At 41.5% G+C, this 14,272-nt stretch overlaps 1 protein-coding gene across 19 annotated transcripts in view; it reads left to right on the top strand.

Moving 5' to 3' along the window:
- The window catches only part of SYNE1 (spectrin repeat containing nuclear envelope protein 1), a 472,944-nt gene extending 458,672 nt beyond the window's left edge, over nucleotides 1-14,272 (top strand). For 18 of the 19 annotated variants that reach the window (XM_082633720.1, XM_082633723.1, XM_082633735.1 and 15 more), the window contains 5 exons: nucleotides 1,121-1,249; nucleotides 2,551-2,763; nucleotides 3,776-3,868; nucleotides 5,264-5,322; nucleotides 13,293-14,272. In XM_082633720.1, coding sequence (XP_082489846.1) covers nucleotides 1,121-1,249; nucleotides 2,551-2,763; nucleotides 3,776-3,868; nucleotides 5,264-5,322; nucleotides 13,293-13,533 — 735 coding nt within the window. In that variant the 3' untranslated portion in view covers nucleotides 13,534-14,272. The remainder of the gene's footprint in view (nucleotides 1-1,120; nucleotides 1,250-2,550; nucleotides 2,764-3,775; nucleotides 3,869-5,263; nucleotides 5,323-13,292) is intronic. The other variant, XM_082633725.1, reaches the window with a different exon arrangement.

Below are 14,272 nucleotides of genomic sequence, written 5' to 3' on the forward strand. Positions count from 1 at the left end.
CTAAGCAGGCAGGATACAGCCCAGCCTCTGCTTTTGTTGGGGAAGACAGACAATGAAAATGCAAATAAATGTTTAACCAAGCTACTTACAGATGTTGATGATAAGAGTAACCGAAAAAAGCACTTTGGGAAGGTGATTGGGGAAGTTCTGTGCATGTTTGAGCTGATTCTTGGAAAGATGTTGCCATGAAGGAGGTCAAGCAGATGGCAAGTCCCAGAAGCAGGCAAGGGCTTAGTGTCTTCAAAGACAGAGAAAGGCCAGTGTGATCAGAGAGTAGTCAGAGAGGAAGGAAGGGATGAGAAAGATCTGGGAGGTGGTCAGGAAGCAGATTATGCAGGGCTTTGTGAGTCCTGGCCAGGAGTTTTGGGTTATAATCTGAGCAGGATGGGAAGCCTGTTTCCCAGGATTATAGGTGCCCCAGGAGTGATAATAGCAACTTGAAAGCAGGTACCCAAGCTGTGGTTTCACCCCTGCACTGCCTCCCAGTACAGCGCCTCCCACGTTGGAGATCTTCTGTAACTATACCTTGAATAAATGAACACATGGACGCATGGAGAGATGGGATTGAATTTAGGCCTTCAAAGATGGGAAGATTGTTTTTTTTTTTTTGGCAGTACGCGGGCCTCTCACTGTTGTGGCCTCTCCCGTTGCGGAGCACAGGCTCCGGACGCGCAGGCTCAGCGGCCATGGCTCACGGGCCCAGCCGCTCCGTGGCATGTGGGATCTTCCCGGACCGGGGCACGAACCTGTGTCCCCTGCATCGGCAGGCGGACTCCCAACCACTGCGCCACCAGGGAAGCCCAAAGATGGGAAGATTTTAATACAGGAGGAAGATACAAGAGCAGAGCTGCTTCCCTCTACATAATATTATAGCCCTAGACATTAAACATTTTGATGCCAATTTTCCTTATGTCTAATTTTTCCCTCGAGTAATAAATTAGATGCTTTTGGTAAGAACATGAACTCAGATAATTACGACAGCTCTAGCGCCTTCCTTAGAAAGGAGTTGTGTATAAGATCTTAAAACCAACGGTAGGAATTGTAAAGCATGGATATTTAAGCTCTGAGGGAAAGAAAAATATCTCATTCAAAATGATTTTATACTCCATGTTTTTTTTAGGATTTCCATGAAATGAGTCACGGTTTGCTTCTTATGCTTGAGAACATTGACAGAAGGAAAAATGAAATTGTGCCGGTTGATTCTAACCTTGATGCAGAGATACTTCAGGACCATCTCAAACAGCTTACGGTAAGATGTGTGGACTTGGACGGCGTCTGGTTATGTTATAGTTGGTACTACTTATTTACTTTTTACATTATAATCTCTTAGTCCTTCTTTACCCCTCACGATTTCCCATCTCTGTGAAGCAAACATGTACATAGAAGATGATATCTATTAGCTTTAGAATCTGGTTCTAAAGCCATTCCTCATCTAAAAATCTCGGACGGTCTTCATCTTAATTAGCTTGTTTTTATCAAGGCAGCTCTTTGGCACCTTACATTTGTTTTTAATTTAAACTGTATGTGTTGAATCTACGTCCCAAGAATATATTGGGTGGCTGATAATTAAAGGAATTAGAGACCGTTAAGACTTCTTAAGAAGAATTAAGTATACGGATTCAACACTGACCTTAGCACCAAGTTTTCTGAAAGCTAAGACAACAAGGGAAACATGATAAGTTAAATGATTTTTATTACCTGACAAAAAGGAAACAAACCAATTCTCAAGGAGCAAGAAACTTTTTCTAGTATTAAATTCGAAAGGAAATTTACAGGATTTCTGTACAGATTCTTATAAAAAGAACTTTGGACAATATAATGTACAGTGTACTTAAGTGATTTTATAGAAGATAAAGAAGCATATTTGAGTTCCATTAGGAGAAAATGATTTGCATTTTGTCACTTTCTGTATTTTTAAAATGCTGTTTCTTAACATTTAGCACTCGCACAAACCTAACAGAATTGTCAGCTTTTAGTTCAGTATCATAAAGGTCTTAGAAACCAGGAGGAAATAGCTATGCAGCTGCATTTTTACTAGACGTTTGACCTCAGACCTTAAGTTGTGAGTGATGAATCACCCATATATCTTTTAAAAAATCTTGAATAGATATCTGAGTATACCTCCGCATACTTGAGTTTTTCTATATTTATATGTTAATGTTTTACTTCTCTTTTTAAAAGAATAGTTTATGTCTCATTTGCATAACACTTTATATTTTAAATACTTTAACATACATTCACCAGTTTGAACCTTCCAGTAATACTTACTGTGGACCCGGCAGGAATTAACATCATCATTTTACCAAATGAGAAAACTGAGATCAGAAAGATTCAGGGGTCTTATAGGATACATTTTGGCAGAGGCAGGATTAGAACAGAGGTCCCTGATTCCCAAATGTCATGGGTTGCTGTATCTGTCCTTTTGTGAGCACAGCATTCTGATGCTCAGGTCTAATTGTCCACTAAGTTAAAGTGATGTCATTGTGCACCTTTAGAACTTTCTCGAATTATTGAAAATTCTTAGAAAAATATTTCTTATGATATTCATAGCAAATAAGGCATGAGCTGTTGGAATCCCAACTCAAAGTGGCCTCACTGCAAGACATGTCTCGCCAACTACTGGTGAATGCTGAGGGCACAGACTGTTTAGAAGCCAAAGAAAAAGTGCATGTGATTGGAAATCGGCTCAAACTTCTCTTGAAGGAGGTCAGTCATCATATCAAGGAGCTGGAGAAGTTATTAGACATGTCAAGCAGTCAGCAGGTAAGCTCTCAACAGACATCATTGTGTAGCATGTCCTACAGGAGACCAAGCAAGCATCATCTTTATCCATTTTAGAGACTCTGAATGTAGTACTTGTGAGACTAGAGTGTCCCCTCTCAATCACTGCTCTTATAAGTCTGGCTCAAAATAAAAAAGTAACTCAAAAACTTTTATAATAGGACACTACTTTTGATTCTGTTACATCCAAAAAACCTCTTGTAATTGTTACTGCTAACCCTATTACCACCACTACTGTGGCATTTTATTCTACCCAGTTTATTTAAGAATTCATGTGCTTTCAGTAACACTGCGAGAGTAGGTCACAACCAATTGTTGCACATGAGTTTCATATTCAAACCTTAGAAGGTATGAACTCTCCTTAGCTGGCAGTTAAATCATACAAAATGTTCAATGTTCACTTTTATTTGTTTATTATTTATTTTTAAAGTTACTGCATCGTGGTAATATTGTTGGTTTTAAGAAATGCATTTGCAGGTAAGACTTCAAACATTCAATTGTGAAATCCTATTGTGAACCCACAAACATGTTGCAGGCAAAAGAACCACCTACTCACAATAATAGCGGTGCCAGCAACAATACAGTTTCTCTGATGCTAAAAGGCACGCTCCTGGGTGACTGACAATCTTTTGTTTCTAACCCAAATGATTTGGTTTCTCTCTGGCCTGAGCACCCTGCAGCTGTAAGGCAGATTCCTTTACCCCCTTCACTTCAACCCATTCTCCCGTCCATGTCACTAAGAAATAATAAAGCTCCAAGCGGCCCAGTAATAACAAAGCTCCACCTGTATTTTCCAGAAGGCCCAAACTCACAACCAGGAAAGCCCAACACACTAGAAGCATTAGGTTCTGTTCTTCCTGCGGTCATCTGATTCTGTTTTTCCCAGGAAATGGGTTGAGGGATAGATAGGGATGGGGTGGGAAGTACTTGCAGATCACAAAGCCATCGTGGCTCTGGGACATGGAATCATTAAGAGAATCTATTTCCCACGTAGGATTTGTCTTCCTGGTCTTCTGCTGATGAACTGGACACCTCAGGATCTGTGAGTCCTACATCAGGACGAAGTAGCCCAAACAGGCAGAAAACGGTAACTTTCCACTGGTCATTTTCAGTTGGCCCATGGGAGGGACCAGTGGAGCGTGACAGTCTTGGTACCTCACGCAGGGTCCACGGGCTCTCCCCTTGCAAAGCAGGAGTCCCCGTACAACGTGGGGTTGTCACACAGTGACGCAGAGAAGCTCTGTTTCCTCAGCCCTGCCTCAAACCCTCCCCACATGCACTCAGGAATGGAAAGAGCAGTTCTGTTTTTCAAAAGAATCAGGTCAACGTTTGGTTGGTATGCAGGGAGGCAGATTATTTTTCTTGCTCACAGGACCATCTCTAGAGCAGTGCTCCCTTGTCCCTTTAGGGGCCCCTCCCTTCAAACCACCTCCGCCACAGTCCACTCAAAAAAAAGTAGGCTCCACTTAAAAGGGTGCCTCAGCCAGAGGTGGACAAAACTGTGAGCATCTCATGAGAGCATTGAGTTTATAAGACAAATGGAGGTTCTGTTGACCCTCAAGCAAAGAAGTTCCTGAAGGTGGTCTTGAAGGTTTTCGGTGATCATATTGCCCCCAGAGTGGCAACAACTCCAGCTGACTCACCCACAAGGCCTGTCGGGGGGCTGTCTCACTGGCACACAATGAGGAGAAAAAGACCAACTTGACCCCTGCTACCCTCTCTACCTTGATTTCTCTGTGTAATTAGAAGCTTGTTTTTTGTTTTGTTACTTTTTTTGGTCTGGCTTTATGATTATATTCATTTTTATTATCATTCCATTTTCCTTAGTTTTTAGAAGTATTGGTTTCATTTGTACTTTTTTTGTTATAAACACTTAAGTTCTATGCTGATAAATGTTATTATCTTTTTAGGATTGTTTTTTACTACATTCGCTAGTTTCCTATAGATCCTAGTTTAAGAATGTGAAGGAATACTGGCTTTTCGAGTCAAATTTTAGGCTTTATTTAACTTGAGTACTTAACTTGTTGGGTCTTCATCACTCTACACAGAATAATCTCACTCTGCCATTATTTTTAATCTACCAAGAATTTTAATATTGTTCTAGAAGATGAAAAATATGTAAGGTATATTTGAAATACATGGCACGGCGTATTGAATTTTAGATTTATTATAAGTAAATATACAGAGATCTTTGGCTAGTGTGGAGTCATTTGTGTTTCTACCATGAAAAGTGAGGGAAATATACCCATTGTGGTGTGAATGCCCAAACCGCCATGTTTCTTCAATGATGAATAATATAGATGTAAATTGATTTCACTTCTTCAACAAAAGAAAAGCCAGTTTCCTTGATTCATGGGTACTGATCATTTCATTTGATTTGTATTTCCTTTGCTGAACTTTTAGTTTAATTTTCATCAGTAGCTTGTCTTTATTTGCCTGGACTGAACATTCTTCTTTCTTTACCCCTGTTCATTGCAAACAGCCACGAGGCAAATGTAGTCTCTCACAGCCTGGACCCTCTGTCAACAGTCCACATAGCAGGTACCTTATTCTCCTGGTTTCCACACTGTTCTAGAACTCCAAGAGGATGATGAAAATTGTCCAGAATTTACGTAGACCTGTATCTGGTCTTCCTCAGGGTAGTTGAGAAACTACTCATTTCAGTCCACACCCTTGCCTAATAAATTGGAAGAGACTTTTCTAAGTGGGAAGTACAAGAAAAATCTCGGAGCGTAAAATATTTGGATCCCATCAAAATTTTGTTTAACTATACCTAGGCCATCTGGTACTCTTCATCCAATGATTTTTTATTCTGTGTGCTCGTAAAGATTCGATATCACTGATGTCACAGCGCAATTTGATTCATGGCAGAATTTTATCATCCTCTTTATTTCTAGATTTTACAATAAGTCAGGTAATAGATCAGTGAATTATTTTTACCATTCCCAGAACCCACAAATCTGAATAAAATATACTAACATCCCCAGCTTTTTATTTTATTTTTGTGTTTTATCCAGATTGTGGGTTTTGGATTCTCAAAATGCCAAGTCCTAATTTGGTATTACTTAACATTTATAAGCCCCTTCTCTCTTCTGCTGATCCTAAAATTTCTCTCCGGCCAGCACACTCAATCACTCACCTTCCTGACACTTGGCGAGCTCTTTCACTCTGAAAACAAGAGCAGTCAGTGCCCCCGCCCGGGGACCTCCAGAGAGCCTCACAGCTGCCACTCTGCTTTATGCCTGGCTTCCAACAGTCCCTGTCTCTGCAGTTAGCAGTGCTTTGCCTTCTTCGTTGTCGGTGTGATATCTGTGCTCCCTGGCCCTTCCACTAATCAGTTCATGTTTCCCCAGACAACTTTCTAAAAATGGAAATACTGTCCTTGGAAGCAGCTTCCTCACTCCAATCATGAGCAGTTCACTGTTAACATAGTTTGCCCCTCTGGAAACTTATCACCACTGAGCTGGAATCCCAATTCCTGGAAGGAGGGTGGGGCATGAGGAAGTGTAAACAAGCCCTGAGTAATAGTTTTAGCTTTCCAGCTGTGTGAGGAAGGGGCTGGCCTTTGCATCTGGTTTCCACTCAGCTGAAGTAATGCAGAACGGATTTCGATGTGCTTTCTGGTTTTAAGCTTCCCTCCACTATGTTTTGCCTATTTTTTTTCTTTCCCTTTGGTTTGGTTTGATGACAATTTTGTGGGGCTTTTTTTGTCCATAACAAAATATCAATCATGAAACATGAATGGAGAAAAACTCACAGGGATTTTTGAAGATAACAATGGGCTTCTCCAGATGCTCTGATTTTTTCTTAGCCCCCTACAAGAAAAGACATCATGCACTATAGACAGATCACTGTTTTATGTAGTCCATCTGCTTCCCACAAATTGCTGATGTGCCATGAACAGAGACGGGGCATGTCCCCACAGCATTCCTTTAAGGACACCAGAGAGCCATTCTGTGGTTGACATAAATGATGGTGATGAGAAGGGAGAAAGCTCTTATGTTATTATGCGATGTCAGTAGCAACCACAGCTCGGTTCCCGGATTTCCCCAGTTCTTTCAGACAGTCACACGGCCTTCTGAAATGTCAAAGGCCTCGTTTCTCAGGGCAGCAACTGCTTCAATATTGTCTCTTAATGGGGCTTTGCAGCTGGGACAGCCACGTTCTCACTGTGACATCCGCAAGGCGCCTTTCAGCTCTGCTCTGTCCAGCACTGGTTATTAACATCTTTCTGAGCACACAGCATGATGTTCACTTTGCTGCTTACAAGACCTGGAATACAAACGATCTTCACCTGAATGGCCAACTTCGGCAAACAGCTTGGCAGACGGGTTGTGGTTGAACATTCTTGGACTTCTTAACTCCTTGGTACCTCTGTTTGGGGTGCACCCACGTGGGCAATGACACGGAGAGTCTGCTGGGAAAGAATTAACTTCACTCACAATCCAGGCTGTCACGGTGTTCCTTTACATTGAGACTTGAGATTACCTTGCGTTTGATCTTGCACTGGTCCAGCAAAATGAAAGGTTGTTGCAAAAGCACAAAGAGTTTAGAATGTTGACCCCAGCGATCTGCAATGGGAACATTTTAGGCATATATTCTTCCTGAGAGGAAAGAGGCTGAGTTGAAAGAAACTGGATATTAGTTTGAAGGGAGGGTTCTTATATTATTTTTGTGGTTTAAAGTCAAATATTAATAATATCAGTTGCTTGCCTGCTGTATATTTCATATTGATTCTACAGCTGCTATTCTGTGTTCTCTTACATAATATTCTAAGCCTACATATGGATTGATGCCAGTGTTTACAGAACACCAACTATGTTTAGACCCTGGGCCCACAAAACTAATACAATATGGTTCCTGTCATAAAAAACACAATATGTCATAATCTAGAGACCCCCTAAATCAATTACAAGGAGCTTCCCAAGAGTCCTTAAAATTCTAAACATTTGGAAAACATCTGAAAGTATATGTTCATAATAACTATCCACAATTTTTTTTTTTTTTTTTTTTTTTTTTTTTGCGGTACGCGGGCCTCTCACTGTTGTGGCCTCTCCCGTTGTGGAGCACAGGCTCCAGACACGCAGGCTCAGTGGCCATGGCTCACGGGCCCAGCCACTCCGCGGCATGTGGGATCTTCCCGGACCGAGGCACGAACCCATGTCTCCTGCATCGGCAGGCGGACTCTCAACCACTGTGCCACCAGGGAAGCCCCTATCCACAATTTTTGAGATTAAACCTATTTAAGATGCATGCTTTTTGAAGCAATGTTTATGATGGCCCAGCTGATACTTTTTCTCTACTTTTGACTTAAAATTGGCTAACCTGATAGCCAATAACTCTTCAAAATTCTACTGTAGATTAGTTGAAGTTCACAAATGGGAAGATTTTACTCCAATTTCCAGCAAAGCAAAGGAATAACTGCTCTGTAGTCTGAAGAGAGGGAATTGATAACTTCATTCCAAAGCTGAGAATTGTAAAATGCAAAACTTCCCTGGGCATCTTTAGTCTTTGGTACCTTCTGCACAAAGAACTGAGACAGAATAAGAAGTGGCCAATGACTGGCTGAAACACTGAAAGGGAGGGAAAAAAGACCTCATTTAAAAATGTGTTCAAGGGAGCCAGATACATCTAAGCAGGCACAGTGGGGGTTTTGCATGTACACCGGGGCCTAACTCTAAACACCATTCAGTTTCTTGTGGAATTTTTTTTTCTAAGTCTTTTCTGTCAAACTCCACCCTGGGGATTTATTTATTCAAAGCTCTCAAAGCACCTCAGCCTAAAACAGCCTTGCCCCTGGGGCAGGCTGGACACCTGGGCTGAGGACAGTTATAGGGTAAGGCTCCACTATGTTTCTTTTATATTTTGAGGTCTGCACTCCCAGTGTTTCCCGGGACCAAGTCAGACACTTTAGAAAATGCATCGCCTCTTTGAAAGCACTGCTATAAATCAGGAATATTTCCTCGGAAGGAAAGGCTGAATCCAGCAAAATCCCTAAGGTTATGAGTCATCACACCCTTGCTTTAATAATACAGATAAATAAGAATGATAAGTTGCTGACATTTATTTAGCACTTAGCGTGTTCTAAGCACCATGCTAAGCGTCGTACATCTGTTACCTCATTTAACCCTCCCAACGTGTTCATTCCCAAGTTTACAGACAAGGCCACCAGGGATTAGAGGCATGAAGATGTAGAATTTTTTCTTTAATTTTATTTATTTTTTTATACAGCAGGTTCTTATTAGTCATCCATTTTATACACATCAGTGTGTACATGTCAATCCCAATCTCTCAGTTCATCTCACCACCACCACCAACTGCCGCCGCTTTCCCCCCTTGGTGTCCATACGTTTGTTCTCTACATCTGTGTGAAGATGTAGAATTGGAACCCAGGTCTCTCTGACTCTGGATCCTAGCTTGTTAACCACTCCTCCCAACCTAAGGGCTCCTAATGGGTGGGGTACTTTAAACAACAGTTCCAGGGCTTGGGCTACCATGGGTTGCCTGAGATAGCTTAGGACCAGCCAGAATGTTCATCTTGGAATAAAGAGAGGCATATCCTAAGTTGATCCTGGGAATTTGCCTTCTGAACCACATATCCAGAGAATAAAGACCATTCACACAGGAACAGGCTACACGATCGTGGACAACCTGATATTTCCTGACAAAAAATTTCTTTTCCTCTACTGCCAGTGTTTGCTAACAAGTAGAAGAATGAATTGAAAGTGTCTCTTCATTGTATAAATGATGTATGCACAGAATGAACTCATTTTATTTCCTTGATGATGTAAAATTTTTGAGATGAGTCACACTCCACGTGCACACTCTTCAGGCTTCTCATAACCCTTGGCCAGACTTTCTTTCCTGTGGTGTGTTCGTATGTGTGGCCCCCTCCCCTATAGCCTCCTTCTCCCACAACTATACATATTTTAGGAAAGAGATGAAACAACACCTGGGCAATTATTTACCCCACATTTGAATGAGTGAGGGGAGTGAGAGAGATAATAAAATAAATATTCACTTGTAGAGAATAAGCATGTTTTGGCTGGACAGGATTATCTGAAATATCTCCATTGATTAAGTTCCTTAAGTAAGTTCACACATTTAGTTTTTCTCTATCAACACCATCCCTACTGCATCTATTTGTGGAATAAGGCCATTGGAAAGTGATGAGTGATGGCTCAGTGAGATGTCTTTGTTCTTCCCCTTGTCACATTTCCCAAGACTTGAAACTTATGTGATTTTAGGTCAATAGATTAAATATTAAAAGTACCCTTTTACTTGGTATCATTAACCTGTTAGTACTAGAAACTCTAGAACAGATTTACCCTAAGCGGAAGCAACTTTGGGCTTATTGAAACCTTGGTAATTGCCCCAAGTGGGTGGCATTTTTTTCAGTAGAACAGTTGGACATTTCTAAGAGCAGTCAACTGCATGGAAGCCCACTAAGAACTGTGTGTTCTCTTTGTCTCTCTTTCAGCCCATTATTTCTCCCCAGGTTGGCATTCTTCAACATTAGAAAGCACACACTAATTAAATTTTAATACGGAATGCTCTGATGCTGTTAAATGTGCCATGTCCTTCAACAGACTCTGCAGCATCTGAGCCCGTATTCCAAAGATGGTGACCTTTCTAGCTTTTCTCAGGAGTGGACTGGTCAGTGTGTAGCCCTTGTTTTGATCTTGATCTTTGGCTTTATTGTTCAAAGAAGCTAATAATTGACAAAGAGGGGCTATTCAGCCCTGTCAGCCAGACTGTTACTATCAATTATAGGCATAAATCTGCCCATCACTAATGTCCTTACGTGTCTCCTAAAGAAAAAGAGTCAGTTAGAAATCTCCCTTATTTTATTTAAACACCAAATAATAAAGAAACGTGGAGCTCTCTTTTGTGTTTCTGTTATAACTCAGACAGGTGACAGGTGGAGAGTATTGTTTTCCAGGGCATATATTCAGGTCAAGGAAAAGATGTATTGAAGGAAGATTCAATCCAGAGCTCATGGGTAACTATCCCTTCCTTCTCCAGACACTTAAACTGCTGAATTCATAAATTGTCAGAACCAAAAAGATTTTATGATGTTAATGCACCTTCATCTTTTCAAAGGAGAAAACTGAAGGCCAGAGAGACTAATTACTTTCCCACGATCAAAACAAAATGCCCTCGTATCCATATTCTGACTTGATGATCTGTGTCATACTGCGAAGCTTTATGAGTAGAGGCCTTTATTTTAGACATGAGGAAACCACTCACCTCCAAGTATTTTAGGATACAAGTATTGCCTTCTTTGCTTCTATATGTGAGATACGTGTGACGTAAATATGACCTGGGTGCCCTTCATTTATGTCACCAAACAACAAAACATAACAGAGAGCACAGTAGGCAGGGACTTTGGAACCCTGAGTTCCTGCTAGAGCTCTTCCTTTAGTGGTGGATTTGGGGCAGGCGATTTACTCTATTTATAAAGCTCAAGTTCTGGGAGTTAAAATACCAGAGTTGAAATCTTAATTCTGCCGCTTGCTAGCTGTATAACCTTGAGCTGGTTCCCTTACTTTTCTGTACCTCATTTACATCGGCTCTAAAATGAAGGTGACAAGCACGCTGAGGACTGTTGTGGGAATTAAGTGAGAGAACCCAAGACAAATGCTTTTGTCACCCAGCAGGTAGAGGATCAAATGTGAACTCTCCTTAGCTATTTACCTACAGAAGTAAAGATGGATTAGATACTCTCTAAGGCCTTATCTCAACACAAATATTTTACAATTAGGTAAACTAGACAAGTTTCTATTTCACAGGTATGTGACATAGCTTCTTTTATGCTTTAGTATATCATCACAAAATATACAGTTTGCCCTGTTCAGCCCTTTGGGAATAACTCATTTGTCTTAGCATAGGGCAGTTAATCAGTTTGACCACTAGATGGTGATTGAACTCTTGTGGCCTTCCAGTTGGCAGACTCTCTACACTGACCAATCAGTAGAAGACGTAAAATGTATAAACAGAACTTGCAAGTTGGAAGACCGTTTAGTCTAATTTGAAGGATTTGAAGAAGAGCTTGTAGTATAGAGGTGAAGTGAGCTGTTCAAGGTTTGTAGACCAGAAAAACACAGTCCCAGCTCAGGCCAGGGATTTGTTTTTTCATCACACTTCGAGCTGCAGTAGAAATAGTATGTAGTATGGTACGCGGCTGCTCAGGGCTTCTCGGGGCCAGTCTAGTCTGTTCGTCTCACATATTTCTTGGTAGTTTAATGAAGGAGTTTTGAGCAGTCCCTCTGTTGCCTTTTAAGGGGATTATGTCTGTTTTTTATTTTAACATTTATTTTCTTTGGTGTCACTCCTTATCCCTCACTGATACCAGTGTAATCTGTCTTCAGAAATTAATGAATAATAACGTAGCTGGAGACATAGTGTTTTCTTATGAGATAAACGTACAGAGTAACCAGTACAGTTTTCACACCTTCATATTTCTCCAGTGGCCTCACGTTCAATGTTCTTACCATTAAACCATTAGAGAATTCCTACTAGGTGTGGGGCAATGGGTCTCACTTGTACATGTATTCTTTTTGCTTCTGCAGTGTTGTGTGTGTGTGTGTATGTGTACAAAATTCCTCCTGTAAATAACATTTCTTTCCTCATCTTTTCCACTAGTAGCAAAACATTCATGGATGCTCACAAAGAGAAAGCAGTGCCCCCTGCTCAGAACCTACTTCCATTTTCAACATTTCACAGGCAGTCTTTCTTATGAATTCTGAAATTCACAGTTCATCTCTAAGGCACTGTTTCAATGTAGATGTGGAAATTAAAGTGGATAGGAAAACTTGGAACTTCCCAAATTCACAGAGCTAGGGATAGAAGGATCAGCCTGGAATGGGTGTCATGCAGCACCAGTGATCTGTAGACTGGCTCCACTGTCATCCTTGTTCTTACAGCTTTGGAACCCACTAATGTCAGGGCCAGCTGCTGATTCAGTGCAAGATGAAACCAGGGTATACTCTAAGAATAATTCAACTCTGTGGGTCTGTGCAAAATGACTGCAGCTGTTCTTGTCCTTGCTGCATGGACTTTGGCACATCCAGGACGGCTAGATGGGAGGGATACCTTGTATCATCCTGACAGCAACTAATTTTGCCTGATATCCTTAAACCAAAAATGTACTGCATCAAACGTCCACATTTTAGTTATCCCGGATCTACTTAATTTATGCTGGTAGAGTGTGTGTGAAGCAGTTTTCTTTGTTGATGGAAAATGTTTTACCAAATTAAGGGGTGGAATTTGAACCCAGTTAGTTACCTTTAGTTGACTAAATGTCTATGTTCCATCAGTGCATTTTCCAGACAGCGCTTCATTAGGTGGTGGGGAGATTACCTGGGTTTACTGCAGAAGGCTGGCAACTAATTGCCAGGTTGGGTTGTGTTCAGCCTGACCCTTTAGCTTCCAGGAAGGTGAGGAAGCAAAAAGCAGCATCCATCCAACATTTGAGATATTTGAGTCATTGATGTCGCTTCTTCTCTCAGGTCCATAAAAGGTGGCTCCGATTCCTCCCTTTCTGAGCCTCGGCCAGCCCGGTCCGGCCGAGCCTTCCTGTTCAGAGTCCTCCGAGCGGCTCTTCCTCTTCAGCTTCTCCTGCTGTTCCTCATCGGGCTTGCCTGCCTAGTACCAATGTCACAGGAAGACTACAGTTGCGCCCTCTCCAACAATTTTGCCCGATCATTCCACCCCATGCTCAGATACACAAATGGCCCTCCTCCACTCTGAACCAGGCAATGCCATCTGCAGCAGTGCTGGTGGCATGAGGAGGATTCGGCCAAGGGCAATCCCAAACTAGCAAAGAGAGGACCTGAATCTTGGCGGATGCCCTCGGTGCGGCAGCTGTAGCTCGCCTCTGTATCCCCTGTGTGCAAATCGTGGCTTCGGAGGTGATGATAAACAATGATGACAGGAGGAGAGCAAATAGATGCAGAAGGTTTGGAAGATATTCTGTTTGAAACTGAGCCTCAGCACTAAAGAGATTCAGGACCTCCACTGTTCCCTCGACAAGTGAACTCTGGGCCTTTGGTCCATCCTGTGCACACCCAGGGACTTCCAGAGACCATCTGGGCAGCTTTCCCACAGTGCTGCTCCGTCCTCTCAATAAATGATGCTAACTGAGCACCATGTCGGCATCCAACAATCTACCCGCCAACCAGTGCTGAAGAGCTTTGAGAACCTTGTAACATACAGTTTTTAAGAGCTTATGTGACAGCTTCTTTTTTACCTTGTTTTTCTTTGGGGCATGATGTTCTAATCTCGCTTTAGAAGCACATGCTGTAAATCTAAAAGGCACTTTTTTTAAAGGTATAAAGAAAAAATGGATGTAATAAAATCATAGGAGGCTTTATGTGGAAAAAAAAGTCGAATGTTATAGTCAAAAAATGATATTTATGTATGTACAGTTTGCTAAGCCACATTTTGTTTGTATCAATTTCTTTGCATTTATTATAGAGATTATGAAATA

The sequence above is a fragment of the Mesoplodon mirus genome (assembly GCF_964341445.2).
Source record: "Mesoplodon mirus genome assembly, chromosome: 10".
NCBI classification, from domain to species: Eukaryota; Metazoa; Chordata; class Mammalia; order Artiodactyla; family Ziphiidae; genus Mesoplodon; species Mesoplodon mirus.